The sequence below is a fragment of the Hippocampus zosterae genome, chromosome 16 (genome assembly GCF_025434085.1).
Source record: "Hippocampus zosterae strain Florida chromosome 16, ASM2543408v3, whole genome shotgun sequence".
Taxonomy (NCBI): Eukaryota; Metazoa; Chordata; class Actinopteri; order Syngnathiformes; family Syngnathidae; genus Hippocampus; species Hippocampus zosterae.
In genome coordinates, this window is record NC_067466.1 from 12,982,519 (window position 1) to 13,009,931 (window position 27,413).

Genomic DNA, 27,413 nt, shown 5'->3' on the forward strand with positions numbered 1-27,413 from the left:
TTTTTCATCATCTTTGCATTTCACGTCTCGTCGCGGGTAGAGTGTGCACGCGTGGGACAAGTGAGGCTGTCAGAGCAGCACTGTTGCTTACTTGCAAGACGAGCGGATGATGTTCTGAAGATCCATGAGCAGAGAGGTACAGTACATGTTTTGCACTTGTCCCGCGTAGGGGGGGGGGGGTGACTTTCTATTCAGTGCATGCCTCACCCTTGGTCATCATCATCCGTGCAAGGGTGTCCTTTGCGGGGAACTCGGCAATGCGGCTCCGCGCACTAGTTTTGGGGAGAATATTGTCACATCTGTCACGCAGCCTGTGAGTGACATTGCAGTAAAAAAAAAAAATTACCGGTAAACCCCCCCCCCCCACACACACACACACACACACACACACACACACACAACCACGACGTATGTCCCTGCATGTCACTTTATTCTTGCCTTTCCTTCTATAAACTGCTGTTAGAGGACACCATAGAACACCAACCCAGCTAGAATATGAATCCTCCGTCACATGACAAAAATGATGGCTCTGGTGCTCAGTGCTGAACGATATGTTCATTTATTATACATTATGGATGTGTGTGCAGTGAGATCAACCGACGCCTGACAAATTGCATGCATTTCACTTCACTGTCAGAAATAGGGCTGCACAATAGAAGTTTGGTTTTCTCACTCAGTTTGCAATGTGCTTAGTGCTTATTTTGTGCTTAGTGCTTATTAGTAAGTGCCAGGTCCCGCAGAGGGTCATGTATGTTCCCGAATGAACTAAGTCATGTGAATTTGATAAACCATTGTGCTTCCAAAAAAAAAAAAAGTATAACTGTGTACTTGCGCATGTCTAAAGTTAAACTCCAATTATAATCACGACACACACTCTACAAAAAATGAGATGTACCCCTGGTGCGTTACCCTGATTGAAGTACTGAACAAGAGCCTCCTCGATGAGTGATGTGTTGAAGAATGACAGCGGAATAGAAGGGGGTCATTTTTGAAGTCATTCTGACAGTAGACTCCTCTTTTCACGCCGCACGTCTGGAAACAGAGTTACACAAATCCTTTTTTTTTTCATGAAAAGTACATTGTTTCATCAGCTCTTAGTTCTTTCTTCAACAGTGCTATTCACAACAAACACACAATCCATCCCAGGTCCAGTTCGACTTTTGATTATTTTCTGACTTCAAATCACCCCATTAGAAATAACATAAATATTATCAATTCTAATTAGGACTTTTTGGGGCGGGCTTCATAAGACATTTATGTCATGTGGGTTAAATTTGTGCGTGATGTTTACATGTCTGTCTGTGTGTCAGGGATAGTTCAAGTGTGAGAGAGAGAGAGAAAGTCATACGTGCATCGACAAATATTCTGAGAATCTGTTTGCTGACATTTGTAAGTGCCTTATCCTCTATGGCGGTTTACTCATTTGACATCCCTTCAAGCAGTGTGGGTCCGCTTCCCATTCAATGTGAATGAATGAATGGGTTGTCTGTCTGAATGATTGATTGATTGGAGACAAATCCAGGGTGTAGTGTGCCTTTCGCCCCAGGTTGGACGGCATTGCAGCTCGCTCCTTGGCCCTGAACAACATACGCGATATAATTACATGTATGGCTGGACAGTTTGGATTCTTTCTTTCATCAACATTTTCCCTTTCGATGTAAGAGTCATACGCAGGTGCAAAAGGGTACACGCACAAAACGGCCATGTAAATGCAAAAAAAAAAAGTTTTATTGTCATCTTAAAGTTAGACCTTGGTTAGGTAATTAGAGGTAGACTGCACCTTGAGCACTCACATTTTTCACCAACCAGTTAGGCAGGCTGTGTAAGAGAAAAACACCAGTACTCCTCCGAATTAACACTTGTGAGACAAGTTTGCTTCAACGGTGTCATAATTGAACTACTCCTCAATTCTGAGATAGTTTTTTTTTTTTTGCACGACGCTCTTATTCTTGACGGCTTTTTGCTTCACTTACTCTGCCACTTGTGCGCAGCCGATGGCTCCTCCTCCTCATGCACTGACAGTGTCATGTTTGGCTTCCTCCCTGCACAGGTTTGACAGTCACCAGAGAGTCATCAACCACTCTCCTCCCAGGCCTGCGAGCCCTGCACCTGCACCCCTCCAGACATCATTGAAGACTGGACAGCAATTCTCGAAGGGGGGGGGTGAATGTGTTTATACGACTCTGAAGACCGAGAGTATACTGCTCCCCGCTTCCCATAAAGATGCAATGTTGCATGCGAGTGTGCTAAGATTGAGAAGTGTAGACCGTGTATGAGGGTGGGGAGTCGTGCTGACCAGGCTATGAGTGCATCCCGCTTTTGGATGCGGAGTTGAGCGACGGGAGCCAGAGCGGAGACTGACTGAGGAGTCACCATGGGGCTTGGACAGTCCAGCAAGTGTCCCGTCATGGGTGACACCGACGATGGTGAGTGTCAACTTTTGAAGCTCGTCGTCTACTTGTGTGATTCCCTAGTTGATAATCAAAGAGTGAACTGAATTGGACTTTCATGTAGAAGATTTTCCATCTTAAACATTAAAAAAAAGTAATAATAATAATAATTAAAGACTTTCTGCACCCGGACCAAAATGGTGGTTAATGCTGAAATGTATTCAAAAACAACAACAACAAAAATCTGGTTCAATTTGGGTACAACCGGTGATGATTTAATTTCACACATTACGGTAAAAAATATATTTTTTCTTTTTTTAAGAAACCATATGGCCTCAGTGCTGCACCGCATGGCTTATTCATACACGGAGAGTGAAGACGAGCAACAGTTTTCATATGAATATTTCAAGGAGGCAGCACGGTGGAAAAATAGTTAGCTCATCTGCTTCACAATCGGGGCATTTGCATATTCTCACCTTTGCTTGCATGTTTTTTCTCACGGCTTTAGCTTCTTTCCACATTCAAGAATCATGCATGTTCGGTTAATTGAAGACTTCGAATTGCCTGTAGATGCGAGTGAGTGCCAATGTCAGTTTATTTATATTTGCCCTGAGATTTACTGACAACCCATCCAGCGTGTGCCCCAACTGTCCAAACTAAAGTATTATGATAAAACTATTACTTTCTGATTCATTCTGATCATTTTTGTTCTTGCAATGGCAATTCAGATCATATTTGAGTCATCAAAAAACATTATATCCGGTATATGAATTAAAATGGACTCACATACTGACAGATCGGTATTTGAATCCCAACTCCTGGTCATGTGACATCCCAAGACTGGTGTCATAAAAGATATGCGCGTATTTCAAATGCAGAACTACAAAGTGGAGGTTTTGCCCTTTGAAGTAATCCACACTTTTGCAGCCTTGTCTGCTACGCTTTTCCGCACTCCCCGGAAGGAACCTCGCAGCTTGGTCATCATGCTCATCTCGATATCGTCCATATTTTTCTCCATGTAGATGTGCTAGAACTCACAGTGGGCGATGCTTCTCACACAGAAGAATGACATCAACGGTTCTTTGACTTTGGACTTCAGCTGGCTTGGATTTTTTTGGCCTTGGTGATGGACTCAGTGAAAGCTTTGGTATTTCCTCGAAGTTTTATGACTCATCGACCGTGATTAGTGTCCTGAGCAAGTCTGGCCTCATTGGTCTCATTATCACTCACCGCTCATTGCTTGATGACCTGACACAGGATATGAATATAAAAAGGAAAAAAAAATCAAAATGGTCGATGACTGCAGAGAACTGAGGTCACTGTTACATCCTCCAGGGAAAATTGAAGTTTGAAATTTTGTGACAACGGAACAGAAACAGAGCCTTGCCCAGACAACAGTCGGAAAAAGGAACACACACACACAGAAACTAAGCTAAGTATTCCCCAAAAAACAGCACTATAAGAATGATGAGACAATTTAATGTATTCATTGCACGATTAAACTGTTTCTCTGTGTTAAAAAAAAAAAGAAAAACAAAAACACGTGGTGGGGCACAGCCCCAATTGCTTCCCAATCCAGAATTGCCACTAGACAAAAAAAACGCTATTTGTTCACGAACGTCAGCACACTTCGCGTTTGCAAATAGTATAAATGTGTTTCTGTGTGAAGATGCCCCAATTTGAATTTATTGATCCAAGTGTGTAACAGCACCCCGAGTACGATCATTTAAGTGCATCCGAAATGTTGATTTAATCAGAAATGGATTTCCAAATGATAGATTTGACCTTTCCCTTATTTACGACAGAGAAGCTCTTTGGTATATCTGCAGCTGTAATATCTTTTTTTTTCTCCTGTCACATCCCTCTCAAGTTCAACAGGCCACACACATTCTGTGAAAACACACGCGTACACACACACACACACACACACACACACACACACACACACACACACTTGGTTAAATTACTGCATCGCACCCACTCATGAAAGCATCTCCTTTTCACTCCAAGCAACCTTTATCAAAGAAAGAATTCATTCATCACGGCAAACCTCACTTCTGCTTAGTCATCCGCCTTGTCATTCGGCATAAACGTCACTCGCGCCCCAATCTTTACGGCGCACTTTTTGAGGTTAATACACCCTCCTTATGATTTCACGCAGCGAGGGGCACTTCCAAGGAGGGCGCACTCAAGGCAGACGCGTCATTTTGAATTTGATGAAAAGCCCCTCACACTGGAAAGGAAGTACTATAATCCCCTGCGCTCACGTCAGAAGCAGGCAGGGCTGTCCTTATGAGGTCAGCAGAAGGGGGTTACTTGACTGTTTTTTTTTTTCACCCTTTCATGCACCCTGTAACCTGATAACATGATAAGCTGTCCACTGGCGTAACAGGCATCCCTGAAAGGGTTAATTGTTCAACATTTGAGAGGGTCTTTTACCCCCACTGCCTCGCGACTATATTCCTATATTTCTCGAAAGTCAATTTAGAGCTTTTCACCTGCCTTCAGATGAAATAAAAAATTGTCACACGTCTCTTTAAGATTGACCTTGACCCGGTTATTATGTCGCTCGAGGTTTGCATGAGTCATTTCTATTCCCTCGATCTGCACGGAGAATGCTAGAGGCCAACGATTGGTAATGTAAAACCTGTTCAATATTTTCGATCACCGATGAGTGTGTGGTTAACACCGAGCAACAACAACAAATAGGAAAGAAAAAAAAACAATCACGCACTTCACGTTAATGACAAAGATTCATTTTGAAGATGAGGCACGTCCTCAATGAGGCTCACACGTCTCCTTTCTTCACCTTGATTAATTCACAAGTTGGGAAAAAAAGAGGCAATTACTGTAAAACTTATCAAAGTGCTTCATTTTGGGACATTGTTAGAGCTCATTTGCAACCATTCATAGCCCGGGTGTTGAAGAAAAAAAGAATAAATGAATACCAAGTCCATAATTCATCCTCAAAAGTTCACTGAACTCGGGTTTCTTCAGTTACGCCGAGTGTTGGAATTTCACGTGATCATGCTTTACACCAGTCCGTCAAGTTTGATTTGGTTACAGGCGTACTTTCCTCCAGAAATGTTTTCCAACTTCAAAGGTTCACATGTATCCTTAAAACAAGGTTTGATGCTACAAACTGCCCCAAATTCAAGTAAAACTTTCTACTTCCATCCAAAATGGAGCAATCGTCTTTTTCTGATCACATCTTTGTGTGACGGATACATTTCAGAGTAAAGTTTTCCTGCCAATATCAGACGGTGTGTTGCGCAGCTAACGTTAATTGATCCAAACAGAGGCGTGTGCGTGACGGTGAACCCTGCCAGGACATGTCGTTGGTCTCCTTTGAGGATGATATGTGTATCCCCTATGCGCTACACCTATTTTTCTAGCTCGGGTAACTAAGCGACAGTGCTTAAAACGTCTGTTTACTGCTGATGGTGCTTTATTCGCCTTGCTTTGCCACATAGGCCCGCGGGCTCTGCTGCAACGGTCGGAGTAACAAATGTGCGAGAGCTGTTGTTTGCCCGTGGCTCAAAAAGTAGTTTATGGGGTTCAAATAGAAAAAAAACAACAATTGTGTTCCATTTTTTTTCTGCAAAAATGTAGTCCAATTTTATTTTTAATTTTTTTTTTTGAGGGCGGGGATAGCTAATGGTTTAAGTCAGGGGTGTCGAACATTTTCGTTTGAGAGCCGCATACAGAAGAATGAAAGGGCCACAATTTGTTGTTTTAAAACGCGCGAAATTCAGTGGAGAAAGCAATTACTGAATATGTTGTTGGTATTCTCGAGTTTATTTCATCAGCTTTCTGTTAAAGGTGTGAAGGCAAAAAGTTGATGTTTCCAAATTTTTGGAGTGGCCAGCAGACCTTATTTCTCACAGAATGGATCCAACTCTGCCCTTATCAGCAGCCGAATCACATTTGCACATTCAGGACCAAAAAAAATAAAAACAAAAACAAAATACTCTCATAAGGTGACCATTTTCAGTTACTTGAGAATGTGATGTCACGATAAATCAGCCAGAGAGCACAAAGTGGATGAAACGATGTTTGCCATTAAAATAGATTTATCTTTAGTCACTACAGTGTTTTGATTCATGGTGTTTTTATTTGTGTCTTCGGGTGGAGAGAAAGACGTTCTACAGTACAATCTCCCTCTTCAGTCTGCCCACCTTCACCTTTTTTTAATTAGCCTTGCTGGCCAAGTCAAATTATTATTATTTTTTTGTCAAGTCAGTCCACTGAAAAATGGATGGTGGGCCGCAAATGGCCCTCAGGCTGTATTTTGGACACCAGTGGTCTAAGAGTATTGTAGATTATAATTATGATTGAAAAGATTGCATTGTCTCAAAATTCTCCCATATGAATACCAACAAAAAAAAAAGAATATCATCCTCAAGTGCAACATACAGTATCTGCCAATTTTGTGTTGTGTGTCTTGCCAGCTCGACTGGCGCACAGATACACACCCTTTTTCCGACGATGACTCCAATCTTTTGAGCTTAGGGTGAATGATGGAAAATGACAGCGGGGGTTATAGTCGCACAAAGAAGGGAACAAAATAATGTCGATGCGTCGGAAGTAAAAGCAGCCTTTTGCAGATAGTCCGAATCTGTGAGATTTCCTCATTTTAAGAATGATTTTCTCATGTGTCAGTCAAACTCAAACCGACAAGCAAATGAGCTCCTCATTTTGGTGATTTCCTCACTCGATGTAGGGCTGTCAACGTGTCAATTACGCTTCCACTTGGATTGCCGTAATTACACGCTCTGTTAGTCATGTTTCCATCATTTAACATTCCATATTAAACCATCCGTCGGAAGAATACGACAGTCGGTCCGGACTTCCGCTTGCAAGCATTAACTCGGCTGTGTCTGGGCAGAAGCTATCGAGCAAAGACTCCCCGAGTAGCTCAGCGGGGAAACGATCATGTTTATACACGGTGTGCGTCTCTGTTGGACGTGAACCGAATGACGTGCGGGTGCGCTCGTCAATCTGAATTGTAAATCAGGCCTCTTGTGGTTCCTATCGAAGTAAGTTGACACAGATCGAGACAAGAGGTGCAAGTGTTATCTGGGTAACAGATGAAAAGATGAAAATATGAACTGTGTGTCATGCAGAAGAAGTTGTAGATGGGTGTGTTCACATCGCTGTAGTGAATGGTCGGATGAAGATGTCAAGTGTCCAGCAGCTGGTCAGTCCGCAGAGGAAGCGCACGTAGGGGAAAATCTCATTCCCTTTGTTGTCATGGCAACCGGAAACAAACAGCCCATCCTGTTTCAAATGGCAGTGCTTGCCGGTTAATGGATGAGAGTGCTGCATATGCGCGTGTGTAGCTTTTATTTAAAAAAAGAAAAACATCACTGGTCAGTTTAAAAAAAAAACATGTTACAAAACACATTTCATTAAATTAACTCCATTCCGTTTTTTTTTTTTTCTTTTCACAGTCAATTTTGACCATTTCCAGATCCTCAGAGCCATAGGAAAAGGAAGCTTTGGAAAGGTGAGCCTAATTTTTTTTTTACATGTTTTATTGACAGCAAAATTACATTTTAGCATTCTTAATCGGCATGCAAGTGTAATAAGAACTTCACCGCTGTCAACAAGTGAAGGAATGGGCTATGGGATTGCGACAAAACAAACAAGACTTAACAACACAAAAAACAGCCAAAAGCCAAAGAAAAAAAACAAATATGCGTGTGCTGAATGACCAGATCACTTAAAATTTCCTGTAAATTCTGTTCGAATGGGTATTAAGACTTCAAGGACATTTCAGTGTGGAGGTCAGTCGAGAAAGCACCTCGTTTCGTTGAGACGGTCGCCCCGATAGGACCAGTATTGTAATTATTCCCATCAGCTTTCTCCAGCATGTGCGATGACTTATAACAATGCGCATGGAGGCCAACTGTACACAGCATCAACATTCTGTCTGTCGGCAGATAAGCAGTCTAATCACGGTAAATGCAAAGCTGCTCAATGGGGGGAGTGATGTGATCAGGGTCTGGCTGATTAACTGCGCCAGCTGCTCCACAAAAGACTCTCTTAGATAACAGATAGCAGTAATCACTAGCTTATTGACGCTTGTAGCATCGACGCACGTCTCAGTGCAGCAGCTATAGTCAAAAGACGGTAGGCAGCCCGATGTGTCATTTCTTTAAAGGCTATCCAATCCAGGTCCAGGTTCCCCTTGAATTTAGTTTGACATCATGAAGAAGGTGTGATGAAGAACAATATCGCAAATCTACTGTTTCGTCAATACGGTTCACTTTGCTTTGTCAAGGTAACGGTTCAGATTGATCAATCCCGTTGAAGCTCAAGTATCCCGTTTTAAATTATCGGAGATAACGACAACAATGGGAATGATTGAAAGTATTTTGCACTGAAAGAGTTGCGCTCTTCTCAGGTTTGCATCGTGCAGAAGAAGGACACGAAGAAAATGTACGCCATGAAGTACATGAACAAGTTGAAATGCGTGGAGCGGAACGAAGTGAGGAATGTCCTGAAAGAGCTTCAGATCATGCAGAACCTGGAGCATCCTTTCCTCGTCAACATCTGGTAAAGCCACCCATTTCCCTGCTTTTGGTAGTCGCCTTTTAAGGGGCCTTGAATCCGACTATTAGGTTTCATATGGATGAACGGGCGATTACAATACGTCCACAGAAATATATATTGGAGGAAAAGCACCGAAGTACTCCGTCGTTGATTTCCACTTTGACTGCCTTCCCTCAGAACCACAACAAGCAATAAAATGCTTCCCAAAGCCGCAGCGACACGATCCATCAGTGCAATGAAATACACACAAAAGAGAAAATGACCGATTAAAAAGGCCGTCGAGTCCCCGGCGCTGTGAGTCATGAACACGCAGCATCCACAATCGTGCGCATCGTTCGTCCCTTTCAAGTAGCTAAAAGGAAAAATGTAGTTTGCTCGCTCATCTCGGGTGTTGAACTTTTTGCTCCCCGTTTGCCTCACTGCGTTTGGGGAATTTAAGGACACGGCCTCAGCCTTCAGATTGCGAATCGTCAAGATAAGTCATCGGTGACTTTGAAACAACTTGATCGTCGTAATTTGGAATAGTATTGTGCACCAAGGATCACATCTTGGAGGTGCTTCACATGTGTGGCGTGTTAAGTTTCTGTCTGAAAGGCTTCATTTATTTTTGATAAGCACCTTCTCTGCCGCCCAGCGCTCCAGAGAATCGGGAGAGAAAAACTATCATGGCTGAATAAAAATGAATCATCTCCTCAATCCCTTTCAGTTTGTTTGTATCAAATGGTCACGCTTTTGTTTTTATTTATTGCTGTTTTGGATTGGATCCCTAGGAACTAACGTAGGTAGCCTTTATATTACTCCATAGTGTTCACAAACACTGCACTCGTCTGGCAGAAAGACTGCCTCGAGATAAAGTGGAGGGTGGGGGGGGGGCATCTCACAGCCATGAACAAGACAGGGCAGAGGGAAGGCAATAAAAGACGATGTGATATAGGAAAGGACAGCTGAGCATGGAGGAGGCTCCAGACGCGGGCAATGTACTGACTTCTCAGACAAACAAGGACAGCGCATGCTTTCTGGCATGCTGCGCCGGACATAGAATGGAGGGGGGGGCGAGTCTGGAAGCGAATGCTTTTGGCAGTGGAAACTTCCCCCCTGGGAGGGGTAGTTTCCTCCGGAGATGTGCTTGGGTCAGCGGCTTGCCTGCGCGCCCACTCTGTCGGTTGTGTCGAGCTGGCATACGTTTGTCCTGAGTTAAGCGTTCAAGGTTAAAGAGATTACTTGCAAGGAAATGAACCGGACCAACTCAGCTATGGTTGAGAAAATAGCTTTTCTGTCCTTTAATGGACTGTGAATATGAAAGATAATCCTTTATTCTACCCCCGCCGTCCCCTCCTCCATCAATCAGCCCTGTTTGGTTTATTGTTGGACTACAAAGTGAAATGGTTGTTCCTGTTTTAGGCTAAACTGTGTGTAATGTGCATTTACTGCACAACTGTATCCACCGCTACTCATTTCTTACCAAAGTTCACTTTGGCTACTCTCAAAAGATAATTACGAACACTTGGTGTGCATTTGCATTGTACTCTCTTCCAAAGTGACTAGGCAACTCTTATTGTGGCAGGCACATTGTTGCCCTTCCAGTCATTTGTTTTTTTGTTTTTTTTTTTTGCATTTCAGTGAACTGGGATCATTTTCTGGCCTTTGTGCGTTAAACAAATGTTTCTTCTTATTGCTCGGTCAAATAAAATGCCACAAGACTCAACTGTACAATGAAAAGTAACAGCTTAAATTGCTTCAGGGGGACCCTGCTTTGTACCAGCAAGTCTCTTACAACTATGCTTCACGGACGAACCCGCTTTGTCATCCTCTATTCATTTTTCCATCCCTCAAAAAGTACCAACAGCGACTTCTTATAAAAGCAACGCCGCATGACAAAAGCATTTCCTCCAGGAATAGACATTATGTAATGCATGAAAAAAAGCATTGCAAATTTTACAGGGACTATATCATATGTAAGCATGGGATTTTAATACATCGATCTAAACTGTGGTCACGTCAACACCTATGCTGATCCCCAAAAGCTTTTTAAACCTTGCCAATTATCGTCGCTAGAATCGCTAAAGTAACCCTTTTTTTTCTTGCACTTCTGCATGCCTCTGTGGACGTGAGCTCTGGCATGAGGTGAGACTGCTGGTAGCCATCGATCAACGGGAGGTGCTAGGAGATAGGGCAGAATGACAGCATGGAGCCAACATGTTGTTTTGAGTAGCAAGCCAGCTGTCTCCCATCAGCAAAGGACATTGGTTGTTCAGAAGTGTGAGTGTGCGTGTGTGTATGTTTGATATATCCATCAGTCGATGATACACCAGGAAATCAAGTCCAACTTTTGAATGATTTAGGATCATCTCAGTCTGAATTGAATTTCTGAAAGTTGGACTAACACACTCCGATTGGGAATGTCTCTTGACATGCTCTGGTGGGCCTGAAACTTGAGTATACTTCAGTCCATGCTTAGCATCTATGCCTGGAAATCAAATATTAATTACGAAATAGGCAAGGAAGTACGGTATTATCATCTACCCTTCACATATTGCCATGACCGCAAAAACCCGGATGGATCTCGACTGTACAAGTATCCATTGTATATGTTATGACAAGGCAAGGCAAGTGTATTTGTATCGCACATTTCATGTACAAGATATTAAAACAGAAGTGGTCCAAGAACGGACACTTGTGGCACCCCTATGACCTTTGTTCACACAGACTCATGACTACTAATTGAGACAAAGTATCTCTTGCAAGTAAGATTAGAACTAATTTAACACAAGTCCAACCCATTGTTTTAGTGCATATATTATGATCAACTGTGTCAAATGCAGCACTTGGATCTAACCATACCAAGACAAGGACATCTATAAGATGAACTGGACTGTATACCGTGTAATTGAAAAAAAAAAAAGTTTTACAAGTGTTATAGTAAAACTACGAAGGATCTCTTTTGATGACTTTTTTTCCCCCTTGAAAATGAATTTGGATTTCCAAGATTGCTTTGATTGCTGAATCATCCAAGTTCCAGTGATGCTCTGTAGTATGAATGAATTCCCTTTGCATTGACAGTAATGTTGTGATAAACTGTCAGGAGATGTGCAGAATTTCAATTGCATTTGAAAGGGAGGAAAGGAGTCCCTTGTAGGGGCATTATCCTGTGAGCTGCTGCAAGACTTCCATTATCAGAGTGGCCTGAGGTGCCGATGCTTCACTAAAAGCTCCATGCAGGATGCGCTCCCGCAGGATTGGCTGCCTGGAGGCCACAAAGCGGTCACATTCAAACACATGTGAGAGGAGAGGCACAACGAGACAGACAGAAAAACAAGGACAGCTAGAGGAAGAAAATGTTACCAAAGCTGCCTCAGTACCGGGAAGACATCCAGAAGTACTTGTCCCCATTTTGACAGTTGCTCTGAACAAAAAAGCAACAAGCTGCTAATAGATGTTCAAGAACATCAAGTATTTGTCCTTCCTTTTGTCCACCCCATTATTTTTACCATCTGCGCTATTCGCCTAAGTAGTGTGGTATGAAACGGTGGGTTTTACCGTTGTCTGAATGTAAGGACAGTTTGAAAAAAAAAGCAACCAAAAAAAAAAAAACAACACATAATGGAAGCCGCAAGGACTTTTAAGGAGTCCGTTTATCCAGCCTCTATACCAATTGACCTCATTGGACAACCATTCACACTCACGTTCAGTCCCTTAGAGAGTTGCGTCTTCACTTGGACCACTCTTCACACAACATGCATGTTTTTTGGGGGGCAGGAAGTTGAAGTAAGTGAAGAAACCCCACACACAAACGTCCAATCTCCGCACAGCTAGCTTGAGCCAAGATTCCAAACCAGAACTGATGATTCACCGTGTCGCTTCGATTTGATAGCGGAAGTAATAAAGGGGGAAAGTACCTCATTTTATATTTGACACAATTGAATAGCTGCTTAAGGGAGAGTGTCACTGTGCCAATCAAGCAAGCAAATGTGCCCGCAAAAGGTATGTGACAGCTCTGGCTCACCTTGACTAACAAAAGGTGTTTATACTCCACTCATGAGTGTCTGTGAAAAGCAGAAGTGGAAAGAGGGAGATGGAGAGGGATAATTAAGCTAATCAGAATGATTAATGTGGTGGAAGATCATGTGTAGGCTCACAATGCTGACTACAACCTCAGCAGTTTTGCTCGGTGCCTCGCATATAAAGTTTGGAATTTTGCATTCTTGAATTTATCCGCACATGAGTGACGCATAATGAAATGCTGTATGCATTTTTTTCATTTGTCTGCCATTCACAACATCCTCATCAACATTTTTTATGTGGCTAAAAATTCCTACTTCGATCGTCGCAAATGAATATTCTCCCGGTCGGAAATCATAACGTCACTCTAATTCTAATGCTGAAAAGTGCAAAGGCGTCGTACGTATCCTCTTTCCAACCTTGGCGGATATTCTTTCTGCCCTGGGAAGCCAATCAGATGTGAAGTGATCTCAGCATTATCTGAGCCCTAACAAAACAATTTAGAGTCAGCTCAATAAACCGCCGCCCGTGCAGCCGAATCACCTTTAGATCCCAGGGTGTGAGAAAAGAATTCAAAAACAAAAACATGACTTGGCAGTCTAAGTGTGCGGTTATGTCTGAATGAGGCAGAATGTTTCTAGTTTATCTTTTAGAAGGGAAAGAGCAGTTTGGTCTCAGTGAGAAGCTTGAATGACAAGCATTGCAACAACAAAGCAGTGAGCTGAATGCTGATTTGGACTTCCTGCCTCTCTGCTTAGTGCTCCGCCAGTGATGGATAACAACATGTCGCATTATTACCCCGACATTGCCTTCTGCACAAATAAGAGTAATTGAGGAACACAATCCTGCAAATACAATGAAGCGAAGATTGAATTTCCCATCCAGGAGAAATTGGGTGTGCATGTTTTGTGTATTGTGTGAATGTATAGCATCACTGCTCACTCATGCTCACTCGTGCCCCATCTTCCACTACGCTGCAGGTATTCCTTCCAGGATGAAGAGGACATGTTTATGGTGGTGGATTTGCTCCTCGGAGGAGACCTGCGCTATCATCTGCAGCAGAACGTCCATTTTTCCGAGAGCACCGTCAAGCTGTACATCTGCGAATTGGCTTTGGCCCTGGGGTACCTGCGCTCCAAGCACATTATACACAGGTTTGAATGGTTCCTCCTTTTCTCCCCGCTTTCAATTTGAAAACGAGAATGATTTCTTCATATGACATTGGAATGGTCTTCCATTTGTGTTCTGACCCTTTTTTGCCAACATGCTAAGATACGCTGGTGTCATGTCGAACCAGCCAAAACGTGTCTTTAGAAGCACACAAATGTAAACAAGAAAACTATTTTAAACAGATGAGATACTTCAATGACATTTGCAATGATAGTAAAGAAGGGGGATAAAATAAATGATTGCATTAAATGGAACTTAGTGTGACATAGGAAAGCAGTGCCATGGTTCTGGTTTCGCAATACCATACATAAATAAAAATTTAAAAATTGACGTTTTACATCGTTAATATATCTGAGGAAAATGTATTCATCATTTTGTGATAATCAGACGTTGACCAGCATGACATAATGCAAAGTGTTTGACCTTACAGGTTCCACTGCATTTCCCCCTTGGCTCTCCACTTCTATTTCATTTAGTCGTAAAAAGACCGCTAAGTCAATGTGCAGAAAGAGCTTGACGCAAAGGTCCCACCGGAAACGACCGTTATCCCCAGGCTGCAGACTGCGGCTGCTATAAAATGTGTAAGATAAAGGCTTATTTAATTTGTAAACTGCAGGTTAAGTGCTTTTTAAGCAGGGCGAGCCGCCGGCCAACGCTACCGGGGGGAATAAAAAGTCCTCAAAATCCTCAACTAAGTGAGACTACTCTCAGGACGATTAATCCGCTTTTTTTTAAGTTATTTAATCTGCCTACTGGCAACCAAACTCCCCCACCCCTCTCTCTCTCAAAAAAAAAACAAAACACATTTGCTGTCGTTGAATTGATCTCTTAAGTCATTCAGTACCAGCCAATTTTGGACCAAATCTGAAAAGACGTTCAGAAACGTCTTTGGGAGTGAATGAGTTCAAATAAGGTACAGGTGTATAGGCTAATAGGCGACGCTGTCCCGCTTTGACCGAGTAATTAATTGTACATTTTATGACATTATTTCCTTTTACGGTCAGCCTAAATTTTCCGGGTTACTTTAACCAAATGTTACATTAACCTGAAATGACTTCCCAACCACACAAGGTGGCTCACCTCCGGCGGCATCCTCCCTGACATTTCGTGCTCCACAAAACCTCAGTGTGAGCACACAAAGATCCTCGCCATCCTGTGAGCAAGCATATTATATTTTTAGTCTGGAAAGCCTCAATCAAACACGCAAAATTGTTCCGGTGTACGAGAAGTAACGTTCGCTACTCGGGAAGAAGCAAAAAAAATCCTGTCTTTCCATCATGATGACTAATACAGTCACGGAGAACAGAAATCAGGGACGTCGGCTAATGAGTCGCAAGATTGCACGACCTCATCCGTGCTCACCAGCCAGAGAGGGAAGAAAAATAAAAACCCAAGGGAGTATTAAGTTGCAAATTCATTCAGCCCATTGAGTGAGATTTAAATGTAACTATATATTGAAGTGATCTTTTCTATTTTCATGCCGCAGAGGACGGACTGGCCAGCTGATAGAATCAACGTCATTTCAATCTGCATTCATTAGTTTTCGATGAGATGAGACGCTCATCTCATTTCTATGGAAATTGAGTGAAGAATTACGCACAGATGTGACCACTCTGACTTGGTAGCACTTGCTAGAATGAATGCTAGAATGTTTTTTGGGGCCCATCTTTGGTGATTTCATTGATTTTAAAAAATCTACAGTGTACCTGAATAACAAAGGCCGAGAGATTTTCAGGAAGTCATTGTACACGCTGAGCTGGATCTAAGTGTTGTGTTTTGTTGCCCGTTAAAGATATCACAGAAAGTGAGGCTTTGGAAGATTTAAGAACGCTAGTTCGCATTTCTTTGCTTTGCGAGAGTAAAATTTGTATTGTTCTCCGTGGCGGATGAGATAATACATTTTGCATGTCAAGCTGTACAACTGGCACCTAGTTTATCATTGGTGTGATGAAAATTTAAACGCATTGCTTTGTGCGACAGGTCAAAGAATGTTTACCAGACGTCGTTAATTGCCGAAAACTGTCTTGTCTGTCGCATCAACAGGCAGATGACATGAATAACGAACAAGGCTTCGGATTGAGGATCGCTCCGAGTTACTCGTAGGACTGACATCTTACGTAACTGAGATGTGCATTTTGGCCTTAGTTTTATTTTTTGTACCCCGTTAGTGTTCTCCAAAATCTCCAAACTTATCAACCCGGACATCGTCCAGCAGCTGCACTCAGCTCTCGTTAATGAATAAGGAATGAATATCTCCCAGTCGTACATACACTCAGAATGAATTAGGGCTTGTTTACCTTTAACCAAAAGAAGAAACGGGGGCAGTATGAGTCACAACGTAGTCAGCTTGATTGGAAGTTTCAAAAACTGTTTTTGCCACGCCTTCATGATTGATGGCTCATTAGAATTCTTTTGCGATTGGATGCTTCCTCTCACTTCTTATGACGTTCTACGCTTGTGTGTGACCCACGCACTTTCCCATGCTCGGTTCTCAGGTGCGTAGACCAGCTCCAGTATCAGCTCAGGATCTTATGACCAGGTACAGGTTTCAGTTACCCCCCTGCCTCTTGATGGCAGGCTGTAATGAGGCCATCAGATCCTGCTAATAGCTTGTAGGGGCAGTCAAGTGAGAGAAAAGATGCTCGGATCAGCTTGCGCGCCAAGTAAACCGCGCACGTCTTTGCACTTTACTCAAAGACACGTTTTAACCTCCAATTGATCCTTTGTATTTTACCAATCGATCAAATAGAATGCCTCCCTGCGCCAACATGACCATTTACACTTGCTGGCTTTGTTTTGACATAGAAACGCGTAACATGATTTAATATGCGGTATTCCTTCATTCATTCATTCATTCATTCACTCCTTCATTGATGACATTTTTAAGCAAAAGTTTTGGAACAGCTCAGATGAAGCAGCGATTGTCAACCAGCGGTCAGTAATTACTTGAATGCTCATCCGACATTGGGATTTGATCGTTTCATATTGAATTTGGGTGATGTGATAATGAACACCCATGTGCCATAAGTCTAATCAATAACAATGACTTCCTTATAGCTTCAAATCTAATTCGCGGTTGTTGTTTTTTAATCATGCCATGTTTGGGGTCACTCCTTGACAATGTCACCCTGGCCTCCTTCAACAACGGAAAAAGGGCTTCATTTTCCTCCCCACATCCACTCTGAGTCAGAGTCTCCGTCTCTCTTTGTCACTTCCATCCCGCCAGCCTCTGAGGCAAATGTCAGCTAATTAAGGCTTACATGAACGACCTTTCTCACCCTCCCACCTGTGCACACGCAGCACTTGATCTGCCAGGGCATCCGTGAGATCAGCACCGCGCTCCCAACGTCAGCCACAGGGACACAAGCACACCCACAGGGCCACAAGCACAAAGCCCGAATCGGCGTGGCCTTTGATATGCTAAATACCACCAACTTCCTGGAGGGGAGCTGACTGTAATGAGGGGAAACACAATGAAGTAGCTTCTAAAAAAGTGATCTTTAACACTCACATGAGCATGTCAATGTCAGCATCTCTGCACATAAAAACACAGTCGCAAGCTCACGTGAATGCATTCAGTCATCTGGGCGTCGTTTACCCCTTTATTGTAACAAACCCCATTTCATTCGGGGATATGTTCCAGACCCATCCGCAAGAGCGAGGCTTGTCCGAATGTGAGCAAAGAGCCACAAGCAATCTTGTTTGTTCCACATAACATACCATTCCATCAATAATTACTTCCACCATGTTTGAAACCTGATGTGGTATGCTTTGGATTGTGAGCCCTTCCTTTCCAACTCCCTACTTTCCACAAAAGGTACCCAAATAACTTGTTTATTAAAATATAACATATACAGTATATTATCATCTCAAGATACTGACTATAAATGTTGTCATTCTGGTCTTGTTTTGCAAATAAAATCTTTGAATGTCCTCAAATAACAATGTGGCATTTTATACATTAGAAAATGTGGACAGAAATGAGATGCAAATTCCATCTTGGCATGTTTTTAGGCAATCATATAAGGGGAAAAAACTCACAATCTAATCCTTATGTTGTGTTTCTCACTTCAGAGACATCAAGCCTGACAACATACTCCTGGATGAACACGGTGAGCCAAATCATGTCATCTATCCATCATAGCGGTACAAATATGCCTGGTCTCACGACAATTCATTTAGGGATCGATAGATGTCTATATTGTTTTTGTGGCAATGCGCAAATTTGTCATCTCTTTGTCAACGGTGAGCTCAAATATTTGTTAATCACCGTTTGAGTGATTTAACATGATACAGTATGACGGACAGAGGCACTCAAAGTTCCCATATTATCCGACAAAGTGCACAAATCCATACTGGGACCATTAGCAAATTCCTTCAATTATATAAATATATCCATATATAGTAGGTTTTATGCACCGTAGTTCTTATTAGTAATGGGCATGAGCATTAGCAGGGAAGAGAGAGAATATTAAAATGGAATAAATACCCCAGAGGATCAAACCTCACGACAGTTGTTGTGGTAATCCTCGTACGCTACACGAGATAATCTGATAAAACACGGTTCAGACATACAGGTTGGTCCCAGGTTCTGGACTGACAACAACTACCAGTACATAAAATCTCTTGGTTCAACAGGTCACGTCCATCTAACTGACTTCAACATTGCAGCCATTGTGAAAGATGACCTCAAGGCAACATCCATTGCAGGGACCAAACCATACATGGGTAAGAAAATAATACATGAGTACGGTTGAACCCTGGGGATATGTTCCAGACCACCCATAGAGAGGCCAGTAAATATACTGGATATATATATTTTTTTTAAAAAAGTAGTTTTAACCCCATTTTAACCCTTTCAGGCACAGCGGTCACCACAGTGGACAGTTTATCAGGTTATCGGGTTACGGGGTGCGCGAAAGGGTTGAACGCATTTAAATGCATCAAAACTGACTTCAACATATTTGTACACATTTTACAATCTATCTCCTGTGCTTTTTTTCACTCACATACAATATCACTTGTGAGAAGAAAAAAAAATAGTCTTGCTCACTCAGTCCTCCATATAAGGGGACACTCCCGGATAAAAAAATTACAAAACCGACACCTAAAAGAAAACAACAACAAAAAAGAATTAAACATTGTGCATTTCAACACAAGCATGTTCTACCGATGCCCGTCTGCTAACTTACCATTTGATGGGCAACGCCATTGATGTGGTATAACTGTTTGTGTCAATGGATTGAAGTAAAGTTGCTTGTTCCACATGTCTTGAACTGGAAGCGAATGCCACCAAAGCGCCTGCTTTCTCTGAATACTCAATATTTCATATCATTTTTTTATCATTGCAGCCCCGGAGCTATTTCAGATCTTTGAAGGCTCCCATCCCGGTTACTCCTTCTCGGTGGATTGGTGGTCATTGGGCATCACGGCGTACGAGTTGCTCAGAGGGCAGGTAACAAACAAACCATTATGGGCTTGGCCCTGCACCGGTTATTATCCCACGAATCAATAAATATGGAAGACCTTGGGAGTGAGCCAGGCCAGTCGCCAGTTCTCATAAAAGAGAAGCGGATAAAGCTGTAATTGAATTTTACATTTAGGCTGACCTTACTGGTGAATACGCTTGAAGATTTTAGTCACGCCGTGAGACAGATGGCCGTGGAAGCGTATGGAAATATATTCAAGATGATTTTTGAGAGCCATGTAATTGAAATTGATTTCCTCAAATGGGGTTTAGATTGCTGGGCTCATCTGCAGGACTCAAATTAAAAATGTCATGGAAATAAGCATGGCGCGGAATCTTTTTACTCAATCTTCCAGGCTGCGGGTTCCGAATAAACGCACTGAGTTTTCCTCGTGGGTGATAAAGGGCGGGGCAATGGTTTGACGTTAATTGCTAAACGTTTCAAGGCGTGTGAGAACGTTGCCATTTGCCAACTGAGTCAAACTCAATTTTAAATTCGTTTCCCATTGATTTTTTTTCAGTCCGAACACTTACTACGTGCAGTCACAAGAAACATCTACTCATCCAAATAACTGCATTTGTTTGTCGGACATATTTGAAAAAAAGATTGGGTTCTTGGACAAGAAAGGAAAATCCGTTGCGGGAACATTAGAGGGGTGTGGAAGAGGAAACGCAGAAAAAATGTAATTAAAAAGCCACCTCTTTCTTTGTGTTTGGAAAACAGTCGGTTGGTTCCTTTATGCAGTCTCATTTGTCCTCACGGAAGCAGAAAATGAACAGAACTGGAGGGAAAGCATGAGGCGAAAATAAAAAAAAAACCAGAAAGGAACCGATTGCTTTTAAGACACCCACTTTGTCAAAGAAACTCCTGCGGACAGTTAAACACAAGCATTTGTAAGATTGTCTCCCGTCTCCTCGCCGGCTTTCAGAGGCCGTACGTGATGAGGTCCAGCACCCCGACCAATGAAATCCTTCACACCTTCCACAAGGTCCACCTCAGCTTCCCATCAGCGTGGTCCTCAGAGATGAAGTCACTTCTCAGAAAGGTAGACTAAAATATCTGCCTCACGTCTCCTCACCTAGAATGATTTTAGTTCTCTTCACTAGTCACCCACTTAATCGTGGTTCATTATTCACAAATTCAGCTGTACGGTTCTCCGTTTTCAGTAACGACGTTACTCTGCACACAGCGTTGGTAGATGAGGGGGGATCAGATAGAGGGAGGGCTGCACCGCTGTGGGGATAACCACAGCTGACTTCCATACTGGCCAATTAAAGCGGCGCCTTTCATTCCCTTTTAATTCCGGCCTTCGAGTCGTGCGCTGCGTACCGTAGAGTCTCCACAGGGCGTAATCGTAGCTACACCATGAAGTGATCACTTGCGCACAAAGTCCCAACAATGAAGAGCCTGGAGTCCATTCCTCGCAAGTGCTCATCAGCTGTTCCACTTGGCCGTGTGCGTATACGGGCTTATAATCTTGGCAGCCGTCCGCTGCAGTCTAAGTTTCGCATTTCTCCGTGCGCCGACTTCACGCACCTCATCGGCATTCCGGCTATGTACAGGAGTGTGTGAGAAAGTGGAAGTGTGTGCGCGTGCGTGAGGCTGAAGTAAAGACAACGTGAAGGGGCGCAAAATATTTTATCATTATCCTTCACACTTCACGACCTGTCACCAAACCCTGTCTCGGTTCTATATGGAAGGTGTTGTCTTTGACTCTTCTTTGGCCACTCTCACTGTCACTTGTTATCAACCTCTACCCTAAAATTTCCTCTACCATCCACCCTCCCTCGCTGCACTATCTTGCAGCTAAATCCCCATTCTCAGACCGCTCATGTGTCAGTGGTACCGTGCGTTTCTCGGCATTTTATTATTTAAAAGAAATCTAAATTGAAAATTTCTTCCCCCCCTTCAGTTGCTGTGCATAGACGTCCACAAGCGCATTTCCTGTTTGGCAGAGCTGCAGGATCTGGACTACATGTCAAACGTCAGCTGGGACACCGTGCTCAGCAAACAGATCCCTCCGGGCTTTATTCCCAATGTGAGCATAACAATTCAACTGACATGGCATGCTACTTGAACACAAAATGCCCAATCTGGGCATGACAAAGCATTTCGGATTCTGTCCTGACAGTCTTTTGTTGCACATTAGAGATATGACACTTTCTTCCGTATGCCATTGCTACATAAATCACGTTTGTAGTCGGTGGCTAAAGGGAACATAAAATACAACCATAAATCCTGTGATCTCGACAACACTATTTTCTTTTCAGAGGCAAGTGAAGATTTAATGGGGACCATGTACTGGTTGCTCTGTCTGCACACACTACTTTGATGATGGTCTCACAATGTGATGATACATTAACACAGAGTATAAATCAATTACTAGCTAATTGCAAAATACTGTGCCAGACGTTGCTGTCCCACTGCAATACTGTAGGTGGCAGCAATGGTGCCAATTTACACACAACGCGAGCACGACCTGCCTTACTCAGTCCCAATGCAAGTAGATTTTAACAGCAAAAAAAGTGTAGATGGGAGGGAAATTGTTCATCATCACAACATGATTTAACATTTAAGTTTCTTTCATTTGACATGGCGTCACTCGATCATGCTCATCTTTCCTTATGATGCGACTTTTTGCAGAAACGGCGACTAAACTGTGATCCGACATTTGAGCTGGAGGAGATGATCCTGGAGTCCAAACCTCTTCACAAAAAGAAAAAAAGGCTGGCGAGAAAGACCAGGGACCACGGCTCTGATGGGTCACCTCAGGTAACACCAAATAATACGAACAAGCAAATAGTCACGTGGGTCATCCCTAAGCGTGCACACTTCATGGTGAGTGCCTTGCAAAAGAAGAATGTCAACGACACGTTTAAGGACTCCCCTCACCATCACAACAATTGGGCGGGCCTGCCCGCTGCCTGACTTTGCAAGGGAGATTACGTGGTCCTCGTGCACGTTCCATTTCAATTTTCCTTCACGCACATAAATCAGTTGTCCTCCTTTGGGTATTTATACAAAACAGAGGCGAGAACAGAAAGGTTAATTTGATCGGCCAGTCAAGTGCGAAGTGGCTGGTGCACTCGCACTTCTACACACCGAGCGAAGGAAATGAAAGTGGCAACGTGAGTGATTTAAGGTTTCATCTAATGCGGTGTGTTGATTCATGGTGCGTTAGCCACTGTTCCTGTATATGACCACATTGATTTTTTATTTTTTTTTGGTCTCCCATGTCAGCAGCTTAAGTGCTGAAAAGCATGTAGAGAAAAAAGATAGTTCTTCTGCAACATGCTGAGTGTAGTTTCAGTTCGCAGACAAAGTCTTATTTAGTTCAAAATCAAGCGCAATATGTGAAGTGAAAAGTGAAGTGCATTCACTGAGCTTCCCTGCGTTATTGCTACATTTAACTCACAAAAGTGAAGATGTGGGATAAGTCTTTCATCTCCAATAAGAAAATGAAAATATATGCACAAGACCACGAATTCATGCTGTGGCAGCTGAACAAAGTTAATATTAACTCATTCACTCCCAAAGACGTTTTTAAACGTCTTTTCAGACTTGGTCTAGAATTGGGTGCTACTGAATGAGTTTTAATTGTATGTAATATTTTAATAAGTAAAGTCTAACCTGAAAAGGTACAACATGACTTGCCACCAAAAGGCAAAGGGAAAAAAAAGGTAAAATCCGAAAGTCGCAAAAATGATTTCATGTATGCACATACGTGGCAAACTCTCCTGTAAAACAATGAACGACGAGCACCGAGCGCACAGATATCCGGCAGCAATTTGACCCATATGTTGACCTCAAACATGTTGAATTGGAAATGCAACCTTACAATGCTTTTAACTTGCGCTGCGGGGCCGCTTGTGATGGATGCATGTAAGTTAGAAAGCTAGAAAAAAAAAGTGAAGCCACGCGAAGTGAGGAGTTTGTGTGTGTGTGTGTGTGTAAAGAATAGACATTGAGCGTGATAACTGGAGCGTAACAGATCAATATTGAATGAAGAATTTGTGCTGGTCTCAGGCACCTCTCCACTTGCTCCCTTCTCTGTGCCCCGGGAACATCTCTGTATTCTTTTTGCATATTTATATATCCTCTCTCCACTCTTGCGCCGAGACTTTTTCCGCAATGCTGTCTACATGTCACTGTCACTCCCCTTCACCGTACGTGACCTCTTTTTCATCCACCGCCCCACTCCCTCCCCTCCACCTCTTACCGCGCTTTTATCTCCGCCTGCCCACCTCATACCAACCTCAAAATGTAGCCCCTCATTAACTCGATTGAAACTCTTTGAGATATCGCAGACATTTGGACTCATTTGCCGCACTCACACATATTCCCGTCGTCTGAAGCGTGAAATGAGAAAATAGAACTTACAGACAATTATTTGAAGCTGGGCGGCACGGATGGTCGACTGGTTAGCACGTGGGCCTCACAGAGCAGGGGTGCAGGGTTCGATTCCAGCTTCGGGCTTCCTGTGCGGAATTTGAAGTGTATATTATCCCTGTGTCTATGTGGGTTTTCTCCGGGTACTCCGGTTTGCTCCCACATTCCAAAAACAGGCATGGCAATTTCTTGGAACACTCTAAATTGTCCCGATGTGTGTTTGTGAGCGCGACTGGTTGTTCGTCAATATGTGCCCTGCGATTGGCTCGCAACCAATTCAGGGTGTCCCCCGCCTACTGCCCAATGACGGATTTTCGGATAGACTCCAACATGCCCGCAACCCGCGTGAAGATAAGCGGATTAGAAAATGGATGAATGGATGGATACAGCAATATTTGAAGCCGTATTCATAGTTTAGTCAGCGCTCACGTTGGCACATCAAACCCAGTCAAGGACATTGAGAAATATCCCCGGGAGGCTCTTTTCCAGCGCAGCGCTCCCCAATGTTCGAGCCAGTCTTTACAGTGATTAAATGGGTGCGGCGTTGTTACTTGCTGATGGCAGAGCAGTCATCACATGGATTGAGTGGCAATAGAAGACTCAAGTAGAGAAGAGTGGAAGTAAAAAAAAAAAAAATCAAACCGGAGCAAGGAAAATAAATTCTGGCAGCGAGGGTATCGTGCAGAGCTACAATAACCATGAATCCATATATATACTGTATATATATATTTTTTTAACCCCCACCAATGATGGATGACTTTTTAGCTTGAGCAATGCAGTTAAACATTTAGATCTTTTTTTTTTGGGCCAGTTGGCGATAGCGATGCTGGCATCTGGTTAACAATAGTGCAAATTCATCTGCTTCCAAGCCCCCCGGATACTTAAACCGGAACCTGAATGTTCTTGCTTGAAAGAAACAAGTGAAAGTACTCCTCCGCCCTCCTTTGATTTTTTTCCCCCTTTTATTTTCCACTGGCTCTGATCATTTTCCAACTGTGACGGTACCTGCCCAAGGCCTCTCTGCTTGTCTGCTTGGTTCTGACTGACAGCAATGAGCAGGTCAGTCAGGCACTTCTCCGTCCATAATGACACCCCGCAGCTCAGGATTCAATCATTTTCTCAAGGGGGCGTCCAGGTCGAAGCGCACTCCAGAGACAAAGGATATCCATGCACCTCTTAATCAATTAATTAATCGATCATAGATTGAGTAAGGAGGCCAAATCGTGGCATGGTAGAAAATGGATGGATGGATGGATGCACAATGTATTTCCAATGCTCTGCTTTCCATGCCAGTGGTATTGTTAGTGAATCATTCTGGGGGATTCATATACCGTATATTTGTTTTTAATTTTTTGCGTTAACATCTTTAGACAGAAAACTGAATCAACAATGCATTTTACGGTTATGAATCAGCATGGCAGTTTGTGGAAACAGGATGGCAGAAACAGAGCCTTGAGCTAGCTACAATATACATCACCACTGGATTGTGCTGTGGTCATCTATGACCGTGCTTTCCCAGTTGTGAACTAAAAAGTAGCTAATAATTACGAGAAATGCGTTGATGACTCAAATGCGCCCATTACTAATGAATATATTTATCTTTTTTTTTTTTTCAGAACGGTCAGTTGCAGCAACGGTTGGATAACGTCCAGAGAGACTTTATCATCTTCAACAGAGAAAAGTAAGGCGTCCCCTGCATAATTGAATGTTCATTTACAGAAAAAAAATTATAGGTAATTGGCGTAGCAAAAAAAAAAAAAAAAATTCCTTTTCACAAAAGTGAAAAAAATCTTCCTGGTCCAATTGTTGGTTTAAAGGCAACAAATCAAACCAAACCTGTTACTCATCCTCGAGGTAGTCTATCAAATCGATGTGGTCTTGTTGTTATGACTTTATCAGCTTCTGCTACTTGCACTATCATGTCTGTTGAATTTATGAACGTTTCACACAATGTTTGTTTGAACAAGGTCCAAGAAAGCAGCAGTGGATTCGGACTCAACTGAACTGTCCAAAAGTGACAAAAACAAAGCAATCGAGGACGGTCAGAACAACAATGTGGAACCTGTCTCGTTTTTATCAGGATAAGGCAACAGGACTGGAGTTCTCCCCCCATGCAGCCACCTTATCCCTCTTATCTCTCACCGTCGCTAGTAGATCGGCATCAACTTGATAGCGTCCCCGCAAGCGCAAGCACGCTGATGTAAGCGGGCCGCTACGTTGCCTCAACTAACATTGCAAAGACTTGACGAGTACCGGGTGAGAAAATTGACTCTTTACGGAGATTGCGGCAGGATTGGTTTTGTTTTTTTTTTCTTTTCCTGACCTTGAAGATCTTTGAGTGTATGTAAGGTAAGCGACATGACTAGTCAAATGTGTAAATGTTCAGTTTTTGCGCTTACACACACGCCATTTTTAAATTTGATCGCAAGAATAGGATTCTTTTTTTTTAATATGCAACCTTGTTAAATGTAGCGCAGGTTGTTCTTACCGGTCATTTTAAAACACTTTGGCTTTTCAACCGCAGTTGTGTTAAGGCACATGCACTCACTGTGTAAATAATGAGGCACCGCAGCAGCTTGACAAGGAAAAAAGAGGCATGACAAAGCACAAGGATGAAGGGCAAGCAGAATGTTCGGTGATTCCCCGGGAAAGAACAGTTTTATCTTCCGCCGGACTACAGTGCGCAAGCTCTGTCCCATTTGCTAACCCAACAGAAGAAGCGCCTAAAAAGTGATAGGAATGGCATATTTTGGTAACTTTTCCAACTTTTGACAATGGAAACAAAAATGTTTCCAGGACTGAGCCAAATCAAAATCGACTTGCATAAAAGCAGGCATGTTTTCCTTTTGTTTTTATTGATGTCCTGTCTGCTATGTTTGAGGTAGTTTAGATCCTTATTTATCCCTCTTAGTCATCTGTGATCTCTTTGCAGGGTCTACACCAGGGGTCACCAAACTTTTTGAGAGTGAGAGCTACTTCATGTGTCCTGATTGTGTGAAGGGCTACCAAATTGATACGCGTCTGAAATAACATTTGTACAAATTAAATTTAATAATATTAGAACATTAGCTAGCTAGACGTATACTGTAGCTAGCTAGTTAGATAGCTAAATAGGTAGCTATAGAATCTATAATACTGCCCATGTTTGCATTTTTAAATCATAATTTCTACGAGCAAATCACAATCCTAGCACTGGCGGGCTACTGGTGTGGTCCTCACGGGCTACCTGGTGCTCGCGGGCACCACGTTGGAGACCCCTGGTCTACACACTTTCATCTTAAAGGATCCTTATTATGCTATGTTTAGTTTTTCTTTTATACAATTCCCAGGTGTCTTAATAACATATCTGTGACATTTTTGTCAAAAAATACCAAGGATGAAGCATTAGAGAATATTTAGCATCCCTGACGAATGGGTGTATCCAGCCAGGAAGCTCTGC

General features: G+C 42.7%; 1 protein-coding gene and 1 long non-coding RNA gene across 6 annotated transcripts; one reads left to right on the forward strand and one right to left on the reverse strand.

Moving 5' to 3' along the window:
* Positions 1–26,585, forward strand: stk32a (serine/threonine kinase 32A). 4 transcript variants are annotated; one of them, XM_052046877.1, is made up of 13 exons: positions 1–136; positions 2,051–2,426; positions 7,844–7,899; positions 8,800–8,951; positions 13,928–14,101; positions 18,192–18,229; positions 18,756–18,845; positions 19,469–19,572; positions 20,514–20,630; positions 21,498–21,623; positions 22,229–22,357; positions 25,591–25,655; positions 25,942–26,585. In XM_052046877.1, the coding sequence occupies exons 2-13, from the start codon at positions 2,375–2,377 to the stop codon at positions 26,057–26,059; spliced, it is 1,221 nt and encodes a 406-aa protein (XP_051902837.1). In that variant the 5' UTR covers positions 1–136; positions 2,051–2,374; the 3' UTR covers positions 26,060–26,585. The 4 variants fall into 4 exon arrangements, with proteins under 4 accessions (XP_051902837.1, XP_051902839.1, XP_051902836.1 ...); XM_052046879.1 differs by lacking the exons at positions 1–136; positions 2,051–2,426 and adding an exon at positions 3,402–3,513; XM_052046876.1 differs by lacking the exons at positions 1–136; positions 2,051–2,426 and adding an exon at positions 6,075–7,590.
* Positions 544–2,078, reverse strand: LOC127588240 (uncharacterized). 2 transcript variants are annotated; one of them, XR_007959018.1, is made up of 3 exons: positions 1,974–2,078; positions 1,349–1,577; positions 544–1,032 (listed from the first exon to the last, which is right to left on the reverse strand). It is a non-coding gene; the product is annotated as an uncharacterized LOC127588240 (long non-coding RNA). The 2 variants fall into 2 exon arrangements; XR_007959016.1 differs by having other exon boundaries at positions 544–1,577.
* Positions 26,586–27,413: the final 828 nt, after the last annotated feature.

Coding starts and splice junctions, on each gene's coding strand:
- stk32a (XM_052046876.1), top strand. CDS start 7,497: ATGAACTGTGTGTCATGCAGAAGAAGTTGTAGATGGGTGTGTTCACAT. Junction 7,591..7,843: donor TGTCAAGTGTCCAGCAGCTG/GTCAGTCCGCAG, acceptor TTCTTTTCACAG/TCAATTTTGACCATTTCCAG. Junction 25,656..25,941: donor ATCATCTTCAACAGAGAAAA/GTAAGGCGTCCC, acceptor TGTTTGAACAAG/GTCCAAGAAAGCAGCAGTGG.